Here is a 27647-nt window from a genome sequence, read left to right as displayed (position 1 = left end):
TCCTTTAAAGCTCAACAGAGTTATGCATCAAATGAAAGCAAACAGTATCTTTCAAAGTCTGAACTGTTTTTCTCACTCGGGTGTTTGAGAGCCAAGTAATGCATTTTCACACAAAACCTGAGCAGCAGATAACCACCCTTGTCTTCTCCCACACCTGTACAGTGTGTACAGGTCTCTGGGCTGTCAGAGAGCTTAGACTCACAGCAAATGGACAAATGTGCTACCATGGACTGAAAGAAAATATGATTATATAAAGATTCAAATATTTTGCACAACTGAGGCCATATCTGTTGATTTCAGATCGTGCAGGCTGAAAGGCCAAGGTGTGTCCAGGCCAAATCATCTCAGTAGGTACCTCCCCCTGTCATTACTCCCCTTTGTGTAACCCCTATGCAAAACTTCATTCTCTTACCTTTTTCTGCAAGTTACTAGTTCTGTCCTTTGAAGTTCAGAGGCCTTTCAGCCTGTTCCACTGGACACCCTGCCCCTTCTTCAGATCCTGATGAGGACTAAGCTCTGAGAACTATGGTTTTCTGGGTTAGCCTGAAGAAATGAAAAACATTCCCTTTGTTTTCACCTACCCTGTGATCCACGTCGCTGCAGAGAACAGTCCCTAAGGTCCTGCATGGCAAAACTCTGCTTCTGTCTTTCCTAAATCTGTCTCTTCCACTGCAGTGAAGACAAAATCATATCCCCCCTCCTCTCTGAGATGGCTACAGTGTTTGATCTGCACCAAATTAACCAATGCTGAATTTATTTCATGTTTATTTACATGATAGCTGCATTTGTTAAAATGGGATCTAGTGTTATTAAACTCTTGTAGAGTAATTGTGATTGAAATCTGTCCATGAGCTACTCACATTTGAACCTCATAAACCAGGAAAGAATTAATAAAAGATATTGATTAAGCACGGGCCTGTTCTTTTTAAAATATCTGAAAATATAATTTACACAGAGAGAATAAAATTGGGGATGGATACTATTTACAATCTGATTTAACACTCAATGCAAAAAGTAAAAGTATAGCAGAGTAGGAAAAGAAGTGAATTTTTTCAGCTGAAGATAATTTATTTCTCTAGAGTATGATAAACTTCACTGAAGGGACTTCAGTCAGTGTTGTTTTAAACCCAATAGTGAGATATTTTTTTCATTGCAATCTGTGAATCTATCAGGCTATAAATATACCTCTGAGTTTCTTGTACATTCCCATTTAGTGACCTGCACAGGCTAAAAAGCAAAGGTAAATTGGAAAACAAAATTAGGACTATAGGAAGAAAAGTTATTTTAGATGTTTATTACTCACTTGAAGGTCTAATGACACAGAAAGAAGTTATTTTATTTTGTTAGAATGGAAAGAATGGCATGAGGGAATTAGACCTGGGTAAGATGGCCTAATCAAGACAAAAGCTTGACATTCATTAAAAGACAATGATCACATGAACATGGAGAAGGTTTACATAAGGAAAAGTATAATGCAGCAAGAAACCGATTAAAAATCACAATACAAATGTAAAAGTAATTACTTCTGAAAATGTACCATACATATCAAAAAATTCTTGCCTCTACCTACTGCTCAGAAACATTTAATCAGTGATCAGAAGAAATTTCAGAACTCCTTTAGTAGAACATATTTATCTAACTTTTAAGAATCAAAGCTCTTGCTCAGAAATACCAAAATATGTCTGAGTTATAACTATCCTTTAAGGATAACACTGTTTTGCAGAGTAAAACATAAAATTGCCCTATTTGCTTAGTAAATGCTACATGTGATGAATAACCCATCAGCTTTCTATAATGTGTTCAAAAAGCTTTCAGAATTTTATTGGTAAAGTACTCAGTTCTGATAATTCAGCTTTTAATGTAATCAAGAATATCACCAGGAGCTACTTAATTAATTCCCCAGTGCACCATGAATTTAATTTTCAATGACTTTATTGAGAACTTTTTTTCTTAATTTTACAATGAGAAACTATAACCACTGTTACACAACTTGCAAATATTTCAAACGAGACAGCAATCTCCTATTTTTTTGATTTTTTCTGTTCCAAATTCAGCTCCTGAGATGGATTTTCTGCTTCAGCTTCATTTTCTTCTTCCTGTAAAAGAAAATGAAAACCTGAACATTAATCAATTTATTGAAAAAGTATACTTTTTCTGCTTATGCAGATGTATGGAATTCGGTACAGTCTTTTGCCAGCTTTTGCCTGACTAATGAGCATAAAAATAAGCAGAAAGTCCTTTATTCAAGTGATTGATTTTGCTCAAGTGTTGAAATAAAAGTGATACAAAATTTAAACAAATCTAATTGCCTACATTTATAGTGGAAAAAAAATTTAATGAGTAAATATTTTGCTGACCATCTTAGTGGATAGTTACATAAAGAAATTATTAAATCACACACGGATGACGATATATTCAAACGCCTACAGCAGAAAGTATTACACACCTTTCCTTTGTTCTTGACCAGAGGTTCCCACTAAATAAGTTTTGAATGCAAGAACTTTCATCATTGTACTAAAAATTACTTTTGAAAAGCATCTGCCATTGAAAAATGTTTCATTTTTTTGCGACCAGATATGTTTACTTCACCATTTGATAAAAGACAATAAATTTAACTTCAGAGACACTTTATGTGCTGCAGCATCGTATTTTTGTCCCATCTAGCATATTTTCTTGACAGGTCTGCCAATTTTCCAATTACTTGTACCACCATATGTTATCTGAAGATCAGTCAGGTCTAAAATAGGAAACATGAGCATGTCAGGCAGCAGCATGCTTACAATATTCTACAGCTTCAGCTCCAAGAGTAAGGCTCATAATTCACTATGGGTTCCTCTGGATCTCACTGAAAAAATGAAGTGACATCATAATGCCTGTTTCCATAGGAATGGATCCTATTTTGTGTCCAGTACAAAATCATGACCTCCAAAGTATAAATTATGGAAGAGTGAGAAAACTGTTTTACAAGGCAACTTGCAACTCATCACATCATGAACAGTCCTTATCACAATTTCAGAGTATAACCAGTTTTCTAGTTTGCATTTTAATTCAATTTACAGAGAATCTTCCACATTCTAATAACACCAAAAAGAAATGAACAGACATTTTGGAATGAAGAAGCATCCTGGCTGCTGTAACAGTACTCATCACAAGCCAACAGCTGAGAAAAAGGAAACACCAGGGACATTTAGTGGGATCCTGTAACCTGAGGTGTATTTTCCTGATTTAAAAGAACATTTTCATTCTTGTAGGAAAATAACTTCATCCTTTTGCATCCTAACCCTTCTTTCACCATCAAAGCATGCTTTGTAATGATAACTATAACATTTAGAGGTAGAAAATATATAGGAAGATTACATGGGCAGCACAAAACAGAATAGCAGTAGAAAAATGTGATAATTTAAAATGTGATCATTTAAAAATGTGATCTTGTAACATGTTATGCCCAACTGTAATAAAATGGGGAAGTGAGTAAAAGTAGCAGATACTCCAAGCCATCATGCCTCTGAATCCTCCCCCTTCTGGGGACAGCCTAGGCACTGAGAAATATTTACATAACTGACCACTAAAAGTTTTTTTTCTTCTCTTTCTGGACCGTCATCTCTTCAGTTACCTTTAAAACATGTAGTGCTCCCTGTGGCTCTTTTCATTTAGCTGAGAAAACAAGTCTGTGCATGTGTGTGAAACCAAACACTGAAGATTTGTTGAAATTAGAAGTGTAGAATATATTAAAGACAGTGCAATGTACAATATACATACAGAGGTCAAACTTCAAATGACAAACAGGGCAGAATTAGAAACAACAAAGGAGTAAGGTGTTAGCAAGCTTACTTCCTAATTCTCTCAAAAGAGAATTGTGGAATAGAAAAAACACTCACAGAAACTTTTGCCTGCTATGGAAAACCAGCCAGGTTATTTAATGAAGAACATGTTACTAAAAGAACAGCAAATCTGCATGTTTCTGAAGGTCCCTACCTACAGCAGTTGTATTCCAGCTGCCTCAGAGCCAACAAATCCACCTTCCTAGCACTCAACTTGACATTATTCTGATGTCCTGACTTGTCCTCTCTCATACAGGAATATAAACCCTACACTATCATTCCTTCCCAGAACTCTTCAGATATTGCTTTGGGCTTCCTCTCCTAATTGATGGAGCACACAGAAATTTCAGAGACAATAGGGCCATGCCTTCACTGAGGACTACAAGAGAGTTAAAGCACATTAGGCTCAATACTGAATATTGGCTTCCTGACTTTTTTGATGGCAAAAAAGTTTTTTATCCAATGAATGAGATTTTTTTAGAGAATCTTCTGCCTTTGTGTAAATTTGAAATGTTTAATTCTGTGCTCAAAAGGTCATGCTTACACTCTGGCAGAATTCCCAGGTTACAGAGCAGCTGCAGTGATCAGTGTATTCTGAGATGCAGAAATAATGGCTCTTGGTGATGGCAGCTCCAGGATCTGCTTGGGTTGAATACTCCAGATGGAAACATCAACTTTGGGATATTTTGCAGAACTAATACTTTTCCTTTGTTGATTTCCTGTTGCTTCAAGCAAGTAAAACATATTCAAACAGGTAAAATCTACAGCAGAACATAAATTTGACTTATGTGGGCAGATTCCAATGCACAAGTCATCCAGATGCCTGGCTGATTTTTTTAATTTATTGGGTTTTTTTGCATTTTTATGCCCGAAAACTGTCTGACTAGCATTGCACTGAACCAGGCTACACATAAAACATCATAATTTTGTACAAGGCTTTTCCAAGAACAGAAACACACCTCATTTGGAGGCAAAAGTTTGGTATCTCTGAACACAAGTGATTGCTGTACAAAGCTCAGAGTAATGATGTTTGATCTTTCTCATAGCATTAACTAGCAAGGGGAGAAAACTTTTCCTTTATTAGACATGTCCTGAGCCAGGTAAGTTCCCAGGCTGTGCACTGGCACATGAACAACAGTGCCAGCACAAACAAGGTGGAAGAAAGGATTTTTGGGGAACACTGGAAGGTATGAACCACCAGTTTTGGCATTCATGCAGCTTTCTGCCAGAAAAGAAGTGAGGCCTCAGAATGCCAATGTCAGAATAATTTGGGATATGAACCTCTACAAATTATAAGAAGTGTTCTATTACTGTCAGTATGCTTGGGGAAGATCTGAACTGAAAATTTAGAGCACACATTAACCATACCACAAGATATGAAAACACACTATTATTTCAGTTTGCTGACAACGCAAGATTTCTATGAAATGCTTGATCTATTTTTTAGTAGCCCAAGAGGCAGCCCGATGATTGCACAAAGAATAATGAAATGGTTGGAGTTTCCAATGTCATTAATAATGTTTGAATTTTCATCTACATAGCCTATATAGCCTAATTATCAAGAAATTATGCAAAACAGATTGCAGATTAAATATATTTAATATATTTGTTTTAGTAATTACCACCTATCATTATCATTATAATGCTTTTAATTCTGATGAATAACAAAGGAAAACCTTTTATTTTTATGTTATCTGTTAAAACCAATCCATTATGGCAGTGTGCAAGGTTTCTATTACCAGCAGCTACACAGCAGACAAAATACTGAATTCTTGTTTATGCTCACAGAAATTCAGTTCACATTATTTTTATTAATACTTCACATCTCTTTTTATATTATTATTTATTTTTCTTCTAGCCACCTATGACTCTTACAGCTAGTGCTTTCTGCTTTAAAAATCCTAAAATCAAAGTAGCTTTTCTTAGCAGATGTCACAAGTCAAACTTTTAAAGTAGTTCTTGCCATCGGATGCCAAAAATCAAACTTGTTTCAGTATCATTTGTGACTACAGAAAACCAAATACTCAAATATCATAATAGTGCATACACTCACCAAAAAGATGCCTCTGCACAGATCTGATGACTGGAATAGCCAAGGGATGTGAATCCCTCAAGACTGTACTACTACTCCTGCTGAAAGAGTGCACTCAACAGCCCAAAGATTATTTTAATATTGAAATGAATGAAGTTTACTAGTCTGGAATTGATGTTATTACAGACTTATAAAACCAAGAGGGATAAGGAAAAGTTCAAAGAGCATTACAAAGTGCTGCTAAACTCAACATCGTGAACTGAAATGCCAGCTCAGGAACTCCTCAAGCCACTGGACACCTCATCTGCATCCTGATGACACTGATGGAGAGATGGACCTTCCACATTAGTTCTCCTACATCCTTTGCCCTGGCATCCCATCCTTGTTTTCCCTGATGGAAACAAGGCACTGGATTAAAGGGTCCTTTGGGTGCTCTGTAGGTATTTTCAAATGTCCTATGAACATCTCTTCTTTTTTAGTCTATACTTGGTAGCTGAGCATTTAAGAGGCACAGCAACAGAATGGGACCAGGAATTTAGAAACGAGACCCTAAAATCTGCCACATAATTAAATGTTTGATTTATTGAAGTATTAATCACTCAATAGCTTTGCTCAAGTTAATGAGAGCACTTCGATATTTAGATATCTTTAGGTGACAAAGCTAAAGGTAAGAGTCAGATTTTTAAAATTTATTTCTAAAGTTTTGAGCTGACAGTTGAGAAAGACTATGATACAATTTCATCTCCTTTGAAAGCATTTTTAAGGCCAAACACATTATTCTCTGACCAAAGAATAATAGATCTGAGACAGAAAGTTAATTTTGTAGTAATTATTCCAGAATATTCCCCTGTAAACAAATTCTGGAATGAAAAAAGAAAAGAAAGAAAAAAAGCCTAGAAATAGGGGTTTGAGTTTCCATTTCGCTTTTTACCCTCTCCAACCAATTTCCTTCAAAATGCCTGAGAATTTATTTTTCCTCCATTATTTAACAAAATGAACTCTGGAAAATGACAGTGAATTAGACAATTCTTAACTCTACAGGAAATCTGACACTCTTCTGCAAATAGAACAGATCACACCTTAATTAACTGTGCTAGGGCATGCATCAATTCCCAGTTCTGTTCATTGCACCAACACCTGTAATATCTGGAGTTGCATTACAATGTTGACTATTTTGCCAACTCTAATCAGTATTCTAAACTTAATAAACAACTATACATTACAGGATTATGTAAAGAATTATCTGAATAATAAGAAAGTATGGAAAACACAAAAATGCCTTGCTATAGGAGGAATGACTAAAGAGTTGTCTCTGCTAGTACATAATCTAGAAATAGCATCTCAAAAGCACTCAGGGCCAAATTCTGATACCAGTACTTTCTAAAATATCTTAACCCAAAAGACCTGTAATATAACTAACAGACTAAATTATTAAGGATGCCCTGCTGGCATTTCATCTCTTGCCTCACAGAATCTAGCTAGGAAAACACCACTTGGAACTAGGCAAAAATACTTTAAATACTCTTAAAAATAGATCAGGAAAGAAAGAAATTTATTAAATACTAGAGCTTTTGTTTGTGTATGCGAAAGTCTAGCTTCCAAAGTCACAGGCCAAATTTGGAAGAAAATGAGTGTCAGGGAAAAACTGGGAGCTAAGACAGTGTCTCTGTTAAATCGCCAAAAGGAAAGCATCCAGCAGTAAAATTCAAAAGTTACTTTAATTCCAAAGCCTTTGTTATCTTCTTCAATAGTATTACTGACAACCCTTGTAATGAACAGTGGTGCAAAAAAGAGTACAAATGGAACAGTTCTTTACCAATGGATATTAGTAGCAAATATAAATTTCTTGTGATAGATGACAGTTTTCTGTAACCACAGCTCGGCAGTGATAAGGCAGCTGTTTGCTTCCCAAGAAAAGGAGACCCTTGCTACATGGATCATTTTCATAGTGACAGCCTTGACAAGTTTGACATTTGCTTCATGAAGAATTCTAAAGCAGCCATCAAGAAAATGCCCCCTTTGGGACCACTGGATATCTGACAGTTGTACCTTTTAATGCACATTGCCATTAATTCTTACTGTCAAAGCCCACCAAAGTCCTACAGCACAATCTCTGCTGATCTGTACACTATAAAATGGAGGCTATGAAGGGAATAGCCATTACAATGTAAGCAAACATGACATCAATTAACTGGAAGCAGCTCTCCACCCCACTTTGTTCAGAGAAAAGAGCAATGCTGCGGTTTCCTTACCAAGCAGTACCAACTGCTGAGCTCTAGGTGGCAATGCAAGACCAGCAGAACTACTTTTACACTAAAGCTCCTCTTCAAGAAGCTACAAGCAGCTGCATGTTTATCACAAACTCTTTCCTTTAACTCACACTGCTAGAAGAACTTTTAAAGTCTTTTTGAAATGTTTGTCAGTGTTCTGTATTTTCTACTTCCTTGTTGCTAATTCTGATTATACAGATAAATGTACCATCGCAAGAGCCCTTACAGTCAAATTTCATTTAACGCTTAGTACAGAAGTGGAATTTCATGCCAGATTTCAAATCTTCCATCTGTTCCTCTCCTTTTTAGGAGGCAACCATTCCACTGAGTGGTCCCTTTGGCTGACTGCCACTACAGTTGGGATCCTCTTCAGGGCAGGTGGTGCTTGAAACCCAACCATTGTTTTACAAGTTCAGCTGGTTCTCCTTGAAGAAAGTAGAGGAAAATGTTTTCTCTTTAAGAATTTGAGTCTCTGAAGGTTCAGGTTTATGAACATTTGACTGCACCTATAAATGCTTAGATATCACAAACCTGCAACATCAACTAAGAAAGAGATGAAAAGCAGCTTTAACAGGATTGTACCATGTCCATGTGGGACAAGTCTCAATTTCCACTCCAGAGTGAGGGGGCACTCTAGTTTAAATCTGACACCGTCATGAATAAGATAATTTCTAAGGCAAATTTGTCCTTCAATTATAATAATGGCATCTATGCATATAAACACATACACAGACACCAAAATAGCACTATTTATGTAGCAACATAATAATTATTTTTATGAATTGTAAATTTAAAAGAGAAAGTTCTACTTTATATATACTACTACATATATACTATATATATAGTAGTAGTATATATATGATATATACTTTATATATATAATATATAATATATATAATATATATACTACACATAGTATAATGTGCAATACTAGTAGAGAATAATATTTCATATTTTAGAAATGCATATTATAATGAAGATAATTTTAAATATTTATGGTTATACTCTCACCATATTTACACTATATATTTATTAAATTATAAGAAAAAACCTTATTCATGTTTGTATTCTTTATACTAAGAAATAAAATGGCTTCCTCTTACAATAGTTACATGAGAACAAAAGGTGCTCTAGCCAACAATAAGGAATTAATAGCTCTATTTCTTAGTACTATTTAATGGAAAAAAAAACAACTAAGAAGCACAGTTTAATTTTTAAGAGCTCAATTGTTAGGCTACACATGCATCTTGGTAGGTACTAAATGATAGCTGAAGATTTTTTCACGCTTTTACTGCTTTCTCAAATAAATTTGTGAAATAAAATCTGCATATAATCTATATATATATATAACTATAGCCCTTTATCAAGAGATCTGAACATTCTTTGCTTCAAAAATAATTCACAACATTAAATGGAAAAGTATTAACATACTTTAATATAAAAACTGAGTTATACAAAAAAGCTTCTGGAAGCTACTGTCAAGCCAGGCTGCCCAAAGTTGAAGGCAGCTGAAAGACATCACTGTAAACATCACTGAAGGACACATTTATAACAGAAAAAGACAGCACTACCATATGAAAGGAATACATTTATCTCAATAACAGAGAAAATACAGACCCTAATGAAAATGTTTTAGGAAAAATGAGTGCATTGCATGCTTCTGACCAAAATTAATTAGAGTTTTAATGTTTTACATTGCCTCCATAATTCTTTAAATGGTGCATTTATTTCATAGTAATAAACATTCGGTTCATTAAGTAAAGTTCAAAATCTGTGTTACTCGCTACATTTAACAACCTTTGGCCCTCTTCTTCTGTATTTCTTGATTCAGGTTTCCAAAGCATTGAATAAGCAATTGAGGAACACAATTAAATTTCATGACTCTGCATATTTAGGATTCTTATTTCATCGAAGACAAAGGGCAATTAATCTACCATTCTATACTGAATTTCAACTTTAGTGAGCCATGATAGATATTGAAATGAACTTACAGGAAATGCTTAATTAAATTACTGTAAAAAGCATAACTAAAGTTTTTTCCCTCTTTATGACAAAAGAAAATGCACATTGAATTGGAAAAACATACTGCAGTATTATAAATTTAATAACTTGGGAATTCATGAAAATATTGCTATAATGTGACAGATAAGAATTCAGAAAGCTTTTTTCTTATTATTTCATCGCAACATTTCACCTGAGTATAGCCATGAAATTCTGTTCAGGTTCAAGGCATAAAAGCTGGAACTTTCAATGGAGTTAACATGATGACATTGCCTTCACTTTGTCATTTATTTTGCAAAATGTGATATAAGTAAATGTTGTAGAAATGACTTTATATTTGCTGTAATACTGAACTCCTATATTTAGTCACAATTCATGAAGTTGTCAACAAGACAGATAGAAATGAATGCAGCTGTAGAAGTAGATGAAGGCTAGACTGTGAGAGCAAACAGAATCTGTGCTACTGCTGAAGCAATTAAAGACTAAAAAGACTTTTGCTTAAAAAAGAAAAAAACAACAAAAACCCTCTAAATTCCTTTCAGCAGGTCCCCCAAACACATACTATTATTTAAATTTGGAATCCAACAACTATAACTAAACAAATGTTTCATTTATCTCAACAACTTCAATTAAATAAAATCCCCAAAAGAGCATTTCAGGACCAGATCTGTAGCATCGTATTAGCAGTCCCTTCCATCTCTCATGGAAGATCTACTCTTTTCCTACTGTCCTCATTCATTTAATCTGAATTAACACAAGCATTACAGACCTACCCAGAAGGCAAAATCATTGCTTTCCAAGATGTACAAACACGCTTTTAATCCGACTATATAGAATCATAGAATGATTCCCTTCATCCATTTGGCCACGGACTTGAAACCCAACAAGACAATAAATCTGTGGTTTTAAAGGTTGGACTTCAGTTGGTTTGATGACAAAGGAAGTCTTGTTGGTTTGTTTTTTATATTTTGACTTTATTGCTCCATTTGAAGGATCCTGCTCAGAGCCTGTAATCATGCCTAAACAGTCCTGTTTCACAGAATAGTTCAGATCAGTTACCTTAGAAGCATCAAGGGTATTGGTAATAAACACATAGTAAATTTGGAAACGAAGCTGTAGCATTTCATATACCAAGGTTTTAACAGTTTCACACTGATCAGCTTCTAAATAATAATAAAAAAAAAAAAGAAAGAAAAGAATTATAATGTATCAGATTTAAGAGTAGCTCTCAAACTCCATTCCTCTTTGCATTTCCAAGTGAGGATTGAAAGCCAAATGTTATTTAATTCAGTGGGACTGAGGAATGTTTTGGTAATTTGTCATGATAGTGATGTTGCTTCACTGTATTTTTTTGAAGTCAGAATCAAATGAAATTCTTTCAACTACAAATAATGTGATGTCCAACCATTTAATGTTTCAAACATCATCAAAAGGAACTTTACAAAAAAAATGCCCTGTAAAAGCAGCATCTGCCTTCAAACACACTCTGAAATCCTTCCAAAACCTCACAACATAAGGTTATAACTTAATATCTAACAATATTTATACACTTCATGGAAAAAAAAATAGTTGCCTTTCAGAAAATTAGAATCAAATTAATTGACAGACCTCATCATGGTGCTGGTAGTCACTGCAAACAGGGCTTCTTATATGTTCATTGTGCATTGCTTTCTGATAAATTTGTAAGTCACTGTTTCACTAAACCACATCAAAGTCATCTTTTGGTTTGTCAACAGCTTGCTTCCCATCTCTGCCTACCCTCCAACAAATCACACATAACACTCTTAGAAGAGTGGGAGAAAAAAATACTTTGATGTGATTCAATTACTGAAAAGCTATATTCCAAAAGATTCCCAAAGCTAGGGAAATTTGGCTATAACTAATTAGTGTTTTGCATATTTATGAGAGAAGAGCTCATTACAGAGCTTACATTATAAATTGTTGTTTATGTACTTTTTCCTTGACAGTCTGAAGTCACTTAATATCATTCACTGAAACTCCTTTTGAAGCTCACTAAACTCTGTGCCTCAGAAGGCTTTTTGTCTCCCATTACATGATATCACAGTGTTTCCAAGACATAATATTCTTCACCATATATTCTTTACCATTAAGGGGCAATCCTACATGCATTGTTACATTCAACCCATCTGATTGCTGAGCTGAACGCTACCATTGACTGGGGCTATGTATGAGCTACAATGTAGAACAATGCTTCTCTGGAGTGGATAGCAAGTTTAAACAGGCCCTGAATTAAGCAGAGCAGTTTAATTATGGGCATTTAAGAGGAAGTTGAGCTATTTTCAGACATCTTGTGTTTTCCTGAAATCCTAGTGCTGCCACTCAACTGTCTCACCAGAGTTTCTGTCTGTCACCTTGCAGAGGGTCAGCTATGGCCCCATGGTGATGTTTGGTACTTGCTGCTCTCTGCTCTTGCCCAACAGCTGCTCCTGTACCTGCCAGTGCTACCTAACAACACCAAACAAAAGCTTCCACCTGCATTCATTTTACTTAGTGGCAATCTATTTGGTTTCCTTCACTGGTTTTTCTCTTTCTGCATATACAGGAGCTCCAAGAATTGGATATCATTGTATCAGTAGCAATTTCCCTATTTTCTGTTTACTGATGATTTAAGATAAACTTATAAACTCCCTGATGATTTAAGATAAACTTACCATGTCTCCTTTACTCACAAAACTTAACAGGTAGTATATTAAAAAAAGGTTATGTAGAAAAACAGGCTCATGTTCTTCTTTGGCAAATACCACTTACTATTCAAGACAACCCATTCTGCTGCTTCCTCTCCTCTACATGTAACTTAGATGACCAACAAATCAAGAACCACAGAAGCCTGTAGCACTGCCATTTAAATCAGCATTTAAATTTAGAAAAAAAAGATAACTTTACTACTTCTTCTGCCAATGTAACTTTTAAATATGATTATTAACTATATATAAGACCGTGAAGAAAATACAGGAAATACCATCTGTTTTGGCAGACAACAAATCAAGGATCTTATTTTTCCTACATTAACTGAGGTTTCTCTTTGTCACTATTCTCCTTAATGTCAGTGAAAGTAGCATTAATTACTTGTTACTTGAATTGGACTTAGATATTTTCAATTCATTTGAACTCAAGGCAACCTTTCAGGACGTAAGTTCTCAAAAGAGCAAATAATGAAAAACTATCTTAGCTGTTGCCTTGCCTCCCCTGTCCACTGAAAATTCCATCAAATTGTTCTTTTTAAGACCTAGATATAGAAAGGTCTCTAGGTCTCTTTTGAAGATTTTGCTGTTTAAAATGATAAATGATAATACACAGATATGATATTTATTCATCCATAATAAATTATTCAAATCTGGTGAAGTCATATCATACCACATGCTATATAAACACATCTGGGGAGTTTGACCATGTAGAGTCTAAAATCAGTAATGAAAACAAAATGAAAGAAGAACAAGAAGTAAAATGTCAGGGAAACTAAGTAGGTCAGGGTAATGGCCGTGTACATAAATCACATTTTGGTTCCAAGTATGGCTAATAAATGAAGAATGATTAAAAAGTTGCTAGCATCAAAAGGTATATAAAACTATTTCAAATACAAATATTTTATATTTTTTATAAAACAAATTGATTGTACAGGACAGACGAAAAAAAATCAAACAGTTATTGCAGGTATTTTATCAAAACAATACTGAGGCTTGAGTCAGTCTGTAGAGGTGTCCTGAGGTGAGGTCACAGGGAAAACTCCCTGTGTAGGAAAAGCTGAGGAAACCCCTGGATTCCTGGAAAATGTCAGTGAAGAAGTAGAAATGGAGAAGTGGCACTTAACAGGTCTTCTAATCTAAAGGAGAGTCACTAACAGAAACCAGCATAAAGATAAAGCAAGGTCTGAGACTCAGATGAGGAATTTCTCAGCTGATATCTCTGACATTTGAACTCCTACTATAATACTTGCTTGGCCTGGAGGGTGTGGAAATTGAACTCACTACTAGAATGTTAAATAACTTATCTGTAAAATGTGAATAATAGTACTTTCAATGTCAGGATGGAGCTCTATGCATGAAAAGATTTATATAAGTGCAAGTGCTGTCATTGTTATTACATTCAGTGAGTACAGAAGACTTTAGAAGCATTAACTTTTCCAGCACAGAACATCACCCATTCTTTCTGGAGCCAGAAAAGAAGACATAAAATGTGTAGTTATTGCAAGAAATTGTCTGGTTTTAAGTTCTGATGCTTATTTTTTGTGTCTAGAAAAAGTAAACAACCATCAACAGCAGGAATTTTATGATACATGCCATTTGATAATATGCAGCAACTTATAAAGTATATGAAAAACAGTTTTACTTCATAGAAACTTATTTTTTGCCAGGAAATTATTTAATTGGAAAGATGCTTCTTTGAGAGCAATCAGAAAGCAATACGTAAAAAAGGTGTCTGGTTTGGAACAATGAATAGAGAATGGAGTCAATTTTTAAAATATAATGTAATAAGGAAGTAACTATCAAGTCTGTGCTAGTACATCAGCCAGTAGGATCAAATGAAATTGATGTGTCTTATTTTCCTTTTCCAAGGAAGACCACATTCTAATGGAATTTAACTCGTGGTCTGTTATCTCTCTGTGAAAACTGGCCATCTGAAGTTGGGTAAGTTTTTTTACAGGAATGTACTTTCATTTTTAGGCTGTCTTGCATCATTTGATGCAAGATGGCCTAAAAATTGTTAAAATTGATCAAGAATTACATCCTTGGGAATAGAAACTATTGGATATGCACCTTCTGATTTTGATTTTCAAAAAGTATCATTTATGTCCTGTCTTGCACCTAGAAGTCAAACTTTACTCAATGGACACAAGGGAAGTTTCACACACAATATTCCTTTCATCCAAGAATAGCAATCATTCATTTGACCTAACAACATCACATTTTCAGACATGGTGAGCATTGTCTGTACATATAACCCATTTTTTCTTTTGAAAATCTTTATTTCACTGGAAGAAATAAAAGGCAGAATTTTCTTTCATACATTTAAAACCTTAATTACAGAAGGATCGCTACTGATACTGCCCAACACATTAAAGTACTTTCTCTGAACAGAACTGTCACTACTACAGTATTTAAATTTACAAAGCGATTTCCACATGAATGGGATTGTTCCAGGCTGAAAACATTTTTAATACCATAAGCAAACAAGAGATGAATGCACAAAATGAACTGTTTAACAGAGGTTTATGTACCCCCTTGTGCATTGTATTTGGAAATGAAGTCCTTAAACTCAGGCAGAGGATTCTCTGTGGATCAGAAGAGAGACACACAGTCCTTTCAGCAGCATCCTTTTATACAAAATTTGGCACTAACACCCTGTTTGCTTCAGCAAATGACTTCATGCTTTGTCCTTTTAATCCAATTTCCACCATAATATAGACTGAAGTGTTGTGAAAATACTAGAAGAGGATGCCTGGAAATTTATTGCATTAAAAATCTAATCCAGGTGGTAATCCAATCCCACGCAGCACATTTCTCATTAACTGAGATGTTTGACCCACAGATGGCTTTATACAAACCAGCATTCTGCACTAGCTATGACTAGTGCAGAAATAATTCTCACACATCAAGACATGACTCAACAAGGCAGGTAAGAGGCTAAGTCTGACAAGAAAAGGAACAGTGACTCTACTGAAAGCTACAATAATTGATTGTAACACTCATCCCAAGCTGAATAGCTCAGATTTGCAGGTTATTACAGCATTAAGTACTTTGCTAGTGCAGTCCATGAGACTATAAGCCCTCCTATTCAGCAAGAGCTTTGTCAGTAGGTACTGTCTCTCTCAGGTGAAAGCACCACATGTACCTTAAACAGCCACCCCAGGCAGGCAGGAGACCATTCAGAAAAACCTTATTAATAGTTCACCATCACAGAAAACAGTAATTTCCTAGAATATGAACATTGGTACTTTTGTGTTTTATTTCTTGAACTGATTCTTTCCTGAAAATGACAGATGCATGCAGATGCCAGCAGCTTGCCATGCATGTGTCCTGGCCAGAAAACCAGCAATCCCATGTTCTCCTCATAGAAAGCCTGAGTCCATTTGTGTCTCAAAGGCAGCACAAGGCTGCTGCTCATTGGTTGTGAATATGATGTCAGACTTTGATTTAAATTAAAAAAATGGGGATTTAAATAAAAAAATAGAAACCCAACAGTCTTTAAGAAACTTGAACATGATGGAAGCAAGCCACTAAGATATTCCCATCACAACAGTGCCACATACCCTTTTAGTCAAACAAGTATATATTCATAGAGGTGTTTGTCTTTAACATGTCTTGGGGCAGAAGAAGGAAAAAGAAAATATTAAAAATTTCTATCATTTGTGAAGCAAACAATTTCTTAATGTAGTTTCTTTCAAATTTGCCAGTGCTACACTCTTCACAGAAAGGTAAATTTGTTCCTTAATAATTTCTGTAATTTTTCACAAAGTATAAGGTTTTGTCTATAAAGGACATTTCAAAGTTAGGCTGGTAGAAGGAAAAAAATGTGCAGGAAGGAGGAAGTCTACCCAAAAAACCAAAAAATACATTCCTTGGCAATATTCTTTCCAATGTGATTTGAACTGCATTTATCCTGCACTGTGTCTCAGTAATAAGCAGCCTTATTGCTTAATGAAAAGGATTTGCATCCCTGGCCTATGTAAAAATACAGGCTGTGTCTGTGATTCTCTTTTTCCTGTTGTTTCTAGGAGTAACTGAGGTGACAGCTAAGATTTTTATTTTGTCTGAATAGTTCATTAAATGCAACACAGCCCTTCTCTACTCCTTGGGTCGAGTCCCAAACATATTTTTTCATTTCCAAGGTCTTATCCACTGATACAGAGAATAAAAAGGAATTTTCTCCATGCCCAATTGGTTGCTTTGAGCAGATAACTAGACAAAAGCTGATGAAAATAACATGTCTCAATGTTGCTCCACTTTCCCCCCACAAACTGCTTTCTTAATACATGTAGAACTTCACACTTAGGTTACTTTCACCACCTTCAGGCTTGTTTCCTTCTAGCTTTCACAGCCTACTTCACAGAACTTTCATCTTTTAACCAGGAAAGTTCCTGGAGATCCTTAGGATGACACTTAAAATCTTAGTATCATTTCCTTTAGATACAAGCTCTTCTTTCTTTCTTTGTTGCTGTTCTTCATCTACTTCCTTGAGAGAACATCTTCTCTGGGTACAAGAATAGGGTAGACATAACAGCTTTCCACTTACAGGTATGTTCAAGGTAGAGGACTGAGTAGATTTCCCTAGAAAGGAAACTTCTGGCAGTTGCTTTGCTTTTTTAAGATTCAGAGTCAATTTTTCCTCTACTCTTACATTTAAGAGTATTAAAGTGAAGAAACTGAAACAGGTACCAGTTTCCCTCTCTCTCTCTCTAATCAACTAAAATGTATTCTGGGACTGTGTGTTTCCAACCAGACAACCACCACCCATGTGAACACAGTGACATATTTTTGTCATCACTTTCAGAAGCCAGATATTAAAATATTTTAGAACTCTCATCATATTAATGTTTCATCACTCAGAAAAATTTCTTAGATTCCACAGGAATGAGGCCTAAGCCATGACACATGTCATGAGATATATAGCAAAGGCATTTTAGGAGATGTGCCACACCCAGCCCCTCTGATCGCTGAGGACTAGCTGGAAGGCAAGGGTGTTTATTTGCTGCCAAATTTCTATACTCTTAATGCAACAGATTCTAACAGGAATAACAGCAGCTTTTGTCTCAAGTGTTACACATTTTCTCAGGAGTGCAGCAGGTTGTGGTCATATTTATATCAACTGAGATAATTTTTCTAACTAAATTCTATACATAAAATCATCTTGCTTTCACCATGCCAGATGCATGCGCCCCACTAATCCAAAAATATTAACTGCATAATTAAATTTCATTTCCTTAGGGCATATGATTTCATAACCCATGGCAGGAAAGGATGAGAAGAGTCAATTAACAACAAAATGCCTGTCCAAACAAATGAAAGGCCAGACCTCCTCAAAAGCTTGCCTTGTGCTTTCTACATTAATGTTTATGACCCAGTGATCTATCAAGCCCTTCAAAATCAAGCAGTAGATACTCTGTAGTTAACAATTTTTTTTGTACTCTCTGAGAGGTACTATCAAGAGGCACTATCAAGAATATGTTGCTTAAGAAACTTTGACTTCAGAAAGCTGTAGGTGTATCTCTCCTGAAAGTGTCACTGAAATACCATTTTCAAATGCAAGGCTGGCTGACTTGCTGATATTTCTAAGCCACGCACTTACAGCTAACTGGAATGCTGGTCATGGAAAGACCTCACTTCTGACATGTGACAGCCTTCCTTTATGAAGTTATTTGTGCCAGAAGATGTAAAGTGAGCTCCTCTGAAAACATTCCAAAGATGCTGGAATACAGAAGCCACCATCAAATCAAATTTTAACAGATTTTATGATTCTGGAGTTTGCTTGCCTCAGAAGGATTGATGTATGTTTGAAAAGAGTGAGGTACCAGGAGTCAGCATGCCTTCTCCTTCTGCCATGAAGACATCACATTTGCTCTGCAAAGTAGACAGGATCCCATGGCTCTGGAAGGGATGAAGACCACCAAGGACTTTCAGGTCTTTGATTTCAAAGCACAAAAAGCTGACTAATAATGAAATAAATTCATCTGATATCTGAAGATACTGAGTTTACCACAATGAGAAAAGCCTCTGCTATGTGCAACTATACATATTGATAGCCTAATGCAGTTTTTGTCTGATGAACTCTTCCTACACTATCTAGAAGGCAGTATTTTGAAAGATGCACTGTGAATGTAAATTTGCCAGCATGGTTCTTCACAGCCAAAAGCCAAATGGATGTGCTGGCCTAAATAAATGCCTGATTTCCAAAGGTAGGATCCCACACTTAAAAACAGCCATATCCTCATACAGCATCTCCTTTATTCTGAACCAGAAAGCAGTGGAACCTACTAGTTAAAGCAAGTTCTTATCCTGTATGTAGGCAGCTGTTTGGATTGAAGTACTGTGTTATTTTGAGCTCTCTGACATGGCTGACCAGAGTTCAGTGCACATAAAATGTATAATGTTAAAAAAGCATCCTAAGACCTGAACAAAGCATAACCAAAGGTAATCAATTAATTTCAATATACTCAGATATAGAACCACTGTTAATTTCAATGATTGCGATTCAAATTCTTCTTTGCTTTGAGCTCTCTGAAAATTTGGAAATTTCACAAGATGCATTTGAGGGACAGTAGAAGGAATGCCTAGAACATAACTCATCATCCTTATGTTCCACATTGATTTTAGGATGCAACAATGCAAAAATTCCCTATTACATATGCTACAGACATTCTGGCAAGAACAGTTGGCAAGCTGTTCTACAGAGTACCCATCCAAGAGTAAATTGCACTCTGTCTGCAAATAATCACAAAAGGTAAAGATTCAGAGTCTGTAGGAACTGGAAATGTTTACAGAAAGAATTAAAATTGAAATTGCAAGTTGCTTTCAAGCTACTGCTCATGAAGTATTAAACAAACTTTACTGCCTTATCATAGCAATTAATTTTTGATTCACAATAATGACATTCTTATAATGCCTTAGATATTAATGCAATTTGACAACAGCAAATACCATAAGATCACTTATCCGTGTCACTTGTGGGGACAAATTCACAGCTTTACATTAATGACCTTTCAAACGTACTAACTTGCTTCTAAAATGGACTGCTTCTGTGATCTTGTCATAGAAAGATTCATTCTCACATTGTCCTTTAATATCTGATTTCTGAAGAAAACAATTATCACATTCCTAGGCAGCAGTTCTAAACCAAAACACTGGGTATACTCTACAAAATTATATTTTGATGCTTCTTATTAAATACATGACCTTACTAAATCTCCCAGCTGATTTCATCATCAACATGGTGTGATACTAATTAGTGATTAAATTTATTGCTGGAAGAAAACACTTGGAGTTCAAAGTAAAATTCTCACATACATCAGAAACAATAAGACTTCATTTGAGCTTTCTGCTTGTTTGCAAAAAAGCTGTGATGGATGCCTTGGGTCTTTTGTGATGGGACTGGCTCTAAAAAAAGCAATGTCACTTCTGACCAGGTACCTTGGAGAGTGCCTCTCTCAGAAGACTGCAAAGCTACAGCTGGAATTAGGGAGACAGTAGCCATAAATGTGGGAGTTGCTGCTGCAGGACTTGGGAAAAGAGCATTCACAACAAAAGCACAAAACTTAACCACTCACCCTTCAACAAATTAGAGAAACATGGGATATGACATTTCAAAGCACTACAAATCAAATGGGTTTAAAACAATAACAAAGGGATAGCTGCAAATTCCACAAAACAGATGCAGGGTTTCATCACATAAAACTTTTCTATTGTTACTTCCTTACAAATAGTACCAACACTTCCCTGCATTTTCCTGCTAAAGAAGCTGGAAGCAGAGCTGAAAATGTGGTGAGATACCATAATACTTAAAAGAACTGTAGTATTTTTATATAAAATGTTTCATTACAAGTGTATTTTGGATTCTGATTATTATATTATATTATTATTAACCCAATTACTTTTCTATGTATTTATTTAAACATAATTATATACTGTGATAGGTACCTCTCCACTACTACATTTACTGCTAAGGCTAATTTCAACTAAATTAAGAGATCATTCAAATACACTCAGTATATGCATATTTTGTATTTTTTTCCCCAGGCTACATTACTATTGTACAAAACAGCAAAGTGCTAGATATATCTTAAGTTTTCTGTAAGAATAAAATGGGCACCTTTAAATTGACACTAAACGTGTGTCATAGTTTTCTAATGTCTTCTAAACAAAATATTTGAAGGATTAGTAGGAAGTTTACTGCAAGCTTGTTTTAACTTTGACTTGACCTTCTTTTTTTTTTTAAAAATGGTTTTTGTATTCATACATATATGCCCGTTGTAGACAGGGTTAAACTTGTCTGAAGCATTTTAATAAAATAGTGAAGACCTCCTTTAATTTATGGCATATATATTTTCAAGAAGGAAAATGCTGATATTATCTTGGTTATAAGCTTGCTGCTGAAATGATTTAGATATTCTTTTCCTTTTGCACAGTATCAGTATAAAGCTTTTCTTTGCATGCAATGAATTATAGTTGACACTTCAAACCTATTCTATCAGTATCTTCTAGTTCAGAAAAATGAGAAAACATAAATATTTATTCTATGTATACAGAAAAGACACAAGACTCTGATAAAGATGATCCATTATGGAGTGATGAATAATTGTTACATGTGTCACACTTAGAACAGTAAAGGGCAAAAAAATTTGCCACGTTTTAATATGAGGATTTGAGGTTATTGTGCAAATAAAAATGCAGTCATTTCATCATAGTGAACTGATAAGTGTTTAGGCCCAGTGATTTTTGATGACATTCACTTCATGACTCTATGGATGATGCAGCTGCTTGATACAGATCCTTGGTCTGATTTGATAAAGCCCATTAACAGTGCTTTAACAGTGTAAAAATATTTATACAAACAACCTTCCATTTTCCTGCTTGATATGTGCAATTCCTCTCTAGCTTAAGCTTAAGTTTACCAATTAATAAGAATAGAAATTAATTTGTTCCATTCTGTGATCACTGTCTTTAATCTTGATTCTATTACTAACTTAAGTTTCTATATTATGTAGAGAAGTAGAGGCTATTATAACCTGCTCAATAATAAACACTGTAGGAAAAGAATGAGAAAGTTCCAAATGTTTAAAAAAATATTTTCAAACTTATGATCAGTCTTTCCTTAAAAAAATAGATTTCTCCTATTAAGTCCAAATTCTAGCCAAAATGCAGCAAAAATAACTAAAACAATTTTTTTTTTGATCCATAATGTCTGGTTTGATACTAGAAATGAAAGCTCCCTTAAGGTAATTATTTTCTTTTTTTTTCTTTTTGATTCAGTGATTTTAACCATATAGCCCTGACTGCAACACTGAAATGCATTCATGATACAAATTATGGAGCTAAAAACAAATACCCAAAATTACAAGTTATTGGGGTAAGATTGCCACAAGGAAAGTATAATATTTAATTGCACAGAATTATTTGCTAATCTGTGTTATGGGAGCTTCACAGACCATAACGCTGAAACCCTGTGCTTATTAAATTCAATACATATTGATCTAAAAGAAAAGAAAATAACATTAATTCAGTAAATAAAAAATAAGGAAGTTCTAAAGTTATAATACTCTGGAGAATTGGAGAAGACATTTTCTCAAAGTGCTATGCTTGTATTAAACAGTGAACTAGAAACCACAATTCATAGAGGCTAACTTAGCTGAAAAAAATCCAGCCTGGAATCAGCACAGCACATCTGCAATACTGCATCTGAAAAGTTTTAATTTTTGGCACAATTTCTTGGCTTCATCACTGCACATGAGCTTTGGCAGGTTAACTTGTGACATAAGGAAATAAGGAGCTACAATGCATAGCAGCAAGTATTTGTCTAGTCCAGTTTCTTGCCACATACAATGGCCCCACAGAAGACTGCATGATGAAGGGATGAACAAATCAAATTTACCCATATTCATTTCCAAAATTAAATATTATTATATACAAGTATTTCAGAGATAAAGAAATTCCACCTGAAACACTTAGTATCATATGAAGAATTCAGAAAACATTTAGGCTTTAGGAATAGGATTTTAAAGAACACACCAAGCTCTTCCACCTTTTGATTTGAGATAAAATACTTGAAATAAATATTGATTTCAGATTTTCTCTGAGTTCTTAGTGCTTTTGCATGAGATCTTGAGGCAGGGATGGGGGGATCAAATGTATTTCACTCCATGGCATAAGAGAGATGTTGTAGTCATGCTTGTGGTGGAGAAGTTTTCTCTACTTCATCTTTCCTACAGTAACAAGGTAATTGGATTTATTTTTTGGTAAGGTTTTAACATTCTTCCCCTTTTTGAATATCTTGATGCCTCTGCAGACACTAAAACCTTTCTCAAGTAATACCATGACTTCAAAATTGGATTATTTTTACTCTGCTGCTTATCAGGCTACAATATGAAAAATTGTGACTTTAGGATTATCTACACACTGAACAAAACTATCATCTTTGCCTCAATTCCCAATTCAAATATCACCCTTGAAACCACAAACAGACTGTTAAAACAGGCAACATTTTGCAGAAAAAACATCTAAAAGTTTGCACAGCATGCACACATGCACACAAATTATAGTCTGTGAGTGAATCTGTTTTTAAATGCTGACTTACTGAGATTTTTTTTTCCGGAGCTAAATATATAAATAAAGACTGTCAGAAAATGAGAATAAAAATAAGCATCTAAAATGCCTTAAAAATCTCTTCTCCTTCCCTTATGTTGTCTTTTTTCATGCACTTAGTATCTTGTCTCCTATTTTGAGCATTATATCTCCGAGATTCAGAGATATATTAAAACAACTACACCTTTATTTTAACTGATTTTTTACATTTCTATAATGGGTATTTTCTAAAGGCCTGTCTTTATGCTCCTAAACTCTGGACATTTATTTTCATAATACCCATGTGACTAATATTGGATTAACAGAGTTTAGCTATAGCTAGTGCCTATAGGCAGTGGACAAAAAGTCTACTGAAAATTTGGGGGAAACTGTAGGCAAGTACAATCAAAGGATTGGAAAATATACAGGGAATGGTTCTATTGTCAGCTGTACAGATTTAAGGCAACTTTCTCCACTGGCAGCTCATTTTGGAATTTTGATTGTAAGTCTCCCAAAGATTAGAAACTAGTACTTGAATTTTTTTCTGCTTTCAGATAGAATTCTCAGGTTAGAATCCTAGAATTGAACTCTGAATCATGGAATTATGTAATCATTTAAGTGGAAAAAAATCTCTAAGATGCCTAAGCCCCACCATTGCCATGCCAATGCCAAGTTCACCAGTAAACCGTGTCCCTCAAGAACTACAAGTCTTTTAAATATCTCCAGGGATGGTGACTCAGTTATTTCTCTGAGGAACCTTTCTTTCAGGACATTTTTTCCTAACATCCTATCTAAACCTCCCCTGGCACAACTTGAGGCCACTTCTGGTCGTGTCCCTTGTTACTGGGAGAAGAGACCAACCCCACCTCAGGGCAGTAGTTGTAGAGAGTGTTAAGGTCCCCCAAGCTTCCTTTTCTCCAGACTAAACACCCCTAACTCCTTTGCTGTTCCTCCCAAGACTTGGGCTCCAGAACCTTCTCTGAACACCCTCCAGCACCTCAGTGTCTTTCTTGCAGTGAAAGGCCCAAAACTGGACACAGGACTTGAGGTGTGGCCTCAGCAGTGTCAAGTACAGTGTCAAGCACAAGTCACTCTCCTGGTCCTGCTGACCACAGCAACCCTGTTAAAATCCAGGATGCCACTGGCCTTCTTGACCGCCTGGACACTCTGTTGGCTCATATTCAATTGCTGTCACCAGCACCCTGAGACTCTTTTTTGCTGGGCAGTTTTCCAGCCTCTTTGCACTCAGCCTGTAACACTGCATTGGGTTGTTGTGACCAAGAGCAGAATACACATGGTTCCCTGTACCTTGACAAATCCAAATCAACACTGGTAGTTTTCCAACAAGCAAAGTGTGGCTATGCCTCTGCCCACTAATAGTCTGGCAAGATTTCTCCTGATAACTATCACAAAAAAACTTCACAAGGATGCAAGTAGACACGCCACCACTTCGTGTGAATTCTAGTCCTTGTTGTTCTTGATACCAAATAGGAGTCTAAATTTTGTGTAACTAATAATCTTACAGGCAGAAATTGCAGATTCTAATTTGCAGAAAAAATCAGGATTTTCATTAGTTACAACATTAGCTCTTAATTTCCATCAATCTCCTGAGCAGCCCAAATATGACAAGCCTACTCTTGAGGGGTAAACTGGAATATGGTTGCTAAATGGGAAAAAAGGGCTCCTTTTGAAGGGGTAAGTACAGAAGAACTGCCTAATATAGTAAATCGAGAAACACTAGTGAGTATTTTGAAGATTATTTTAATTTATTTCTTCCAGCGCACCCAAATGACATCATAATCTGTGTCAGCCCTGGACCATGAACTGTAGATGCTGACACCGAAGAGGGAGCTCATGGTCCACAGCTATGCATGTCCTTCACCCCTATGGATATCCCTCCATGGTCTGCCAGAGCAGCCCACTGACCCAGCTCACTCATCTGCTGCTCTAACAAGAGCAGCAGGCAGTCTGTGAACACATCCTGCCCTTTCAGCAGTAGTGTGGCTCAGTCTGGTGGCCACCGAATTGCAGAAAGCATCTCAGCCATCCCCCTAGGTTAAAGCCTCTTCCAGGTGCCCTGGGAAGTTCTCTGCAAGTATCTGCCTTGGTAAGCACTGGCAGAATCTATGGAGTTTTAGGCAAATAGCTTTAGCCAGCTAAGTCATGCAGTAGGCATAGCTCCATCTTCATTGTGCATATGCAGAACTACAGAATAATACAAAGCAGTCATTATGAAAGGACACAGAAGTGTCTTAATTGACAGGTGCTATTTTTCTGTGATGATTCCAATCACTTAAACAAGAATCTTACCTGGGTAAAACACCCTAGGACTGGCCAATGGGAAACCAGCTTTCCAAAGATACCACTCCTCATCACAGTCTAAGTCTGTCTGAATTTAACTGTGTTTTCAGGAACACCTTCAGTTTCTAAGTAAAATGAAGACCATAGCTACAGCATAGAATATAGAATATGTAGTTCTGGTAGAATATAGAATATGTAGTTCTGGATATTCCAGGTCATCTAGAGATTTTGGGAGACTATGATAGCTATGTAGACATACTTAAAAATTAAATATAGGAAAACTGTTCACTTAAAAAGGATTTAGCAGGTCAATGACAGCTATTAAAGATAATAGTGTGTGTTAACCTACTTGATAGTCTTTAGAAAATACATGCTTGAAGTTAATATAAATTTAGTTTTAAAATAATGTAAATTCAGGTAGATTAATGTATATATGTCTATCACAAAAATACACACTAATAGCAAAAAGATGTACTCTAACAAATAATGAATCGCTGATCCTACTGTGCTGAAATGTTTAGGCAATATGAACTCTTCAGCATGTAAATATTCTGTTTAACAGTGAGAGAGATGTAAAGTAACAATAGTTTGGCAAAGCAGTTTTGGCAAAGACACTATTGGAATTGCACTGCAGTTTAGAGATAACCCCAAAGCAACTGGGTAGAGAAAATCTATATAAGCTACGTTATTAATGACTACTCACTGACCTCTGCTTATCTTCACTACCTTAAGGATGACATTGGAATCTTTGACTCTGTTCAAGCTTCATTATCTCAAATCTAGCCTGTAATAACTTAAAAGGGTTCTAATGATATTTTCAACCATCATATTAAGATAGAAAATTTCTGATATTATTTATCATCTACAAAAAGGATTACTGCTTTGTTCATGTAGCGCAGTGTGAGCCCTAATATTTACACTGCATGCAATGACCAAAGAATGTATTAGCCTAATTTTTCACTTAAATATTACAGGTAAGAAAGAACACAACAAATCCCTCAGGAAAGAAACAAAAAATACAACATTAAATTGTGCCCATAATCACGGAATCACAGAATTTCTAGGTTGGAAGAGACCTTTAAGATCATCGAGTCCAACCCATGTTCTAACACCTCAGCTAGATCATGGCACCAAGTGCCACATCCAGTCTTTTTTTAAACACATCGAGGGATGGTGACTCCACCACCTCCCTGGGTAGATGATTCCAGTGTTTGACCACTCTTTCTGTGAAAAACTTCCTCCTTAATTCTAGCCTGTATCTCCCTTGGTGCAGCTTGAGACTGTGTCCTCTTGTTCTGTCTGTTCTTGCCCAGAGAAAGAGACCAACCCCCAGCTCACCACAGTCACCCTTCAGGAAGTTGAAGAGAGTGATAAGGTCACCTCTGAGTCTCCTTTTCTCCAGGCTGAACAACCCCAGCTCCCTCAGTCGTTCTTCACACGGCTTGTGTTCCAAGCCCCTCACCAGCCTCGTTGCTCTCCTCTGGACACACTCAAGCACCTCAACGTCCCTCCTGAACTGAGGGGCCCAGAACTGGACACAATACTCAAGGTGTGGCCTCACCAGTGCCGAGTACAGGGGAAGAATGACCTCCCTGCTCCTGCTGGCCACACTATTCCTGATACTAGCCAGGATGCCATTGGCCTGCTTGGCCACCTGGGCGCACTGCTGGCTCATGTTCAGCCGACTGTCAACCAGCACGCCCAGGCCCCTTTCCTCCTGAGCACTGTCCAGCCACACCATCCCCAGCCTATAACGCTGCAGGGGGTTATTGTGGCCAAAGTGCAGGACTCGGCACTTGGACTTATTGAACTTCATCCCATTGGATTCTGCCCATCCATCCAACCGTTCCAAGTCCCTCTCCAAAGCCCTCCGTCCCTCTGACAGATCGACACACACTCCCAGCTTAGTGTCATCTTCAAATTTGCTAATGAA

General features: G+C 36.1%; 1 protein-coding gene across 4 annotated transcripts in view; it reads right to left on the bottom strand.

The window, feature by feature from the left end:
• Positions 1-1274: 1274 nt before the first annotated feature.
• PHF14 (PHD finger protein 14) overlaps positions 1275-27647 on the bottom strand; it is a 162817-nt gene continuing 136444 nt past the window's right edge. For all 4 annotated transcript variants that reach the window (XM_054643184.2, XM_054643192.2, XM_077175386.1 and 1 more), the window contains one exon: positions 1275-2096. In XM_054643184.2, the coding sequence (XP_054499159.1) occupies positions 2022-2096 (75 nt within the window). In that variant the 3' untranslated portion in view covers positions 1275-2021. The remainder of the gene's footprint in view (positions 2097-27647) is intronic.

The sequence above is a fragment of the Agelaius phoeniceus genome, chromosome 1 (genome assembly GCF_051311805.1).
Source record: "Agelaius phoeniceus isolate bAgePho1 chromosome 1, bAgePho1.hap1, whole genome shotgun sequence".
Classification (NCBI taxonomy): domain Eukaryota; kingdom Metazoa; phylum Chordata; class Aves; order Passeriformes; family Icteridae; genus Agelaius; species Agelaius phoeniceus.
This window is presented reverse-complemented; position numbering and strand designations above follow the sequence as displayed.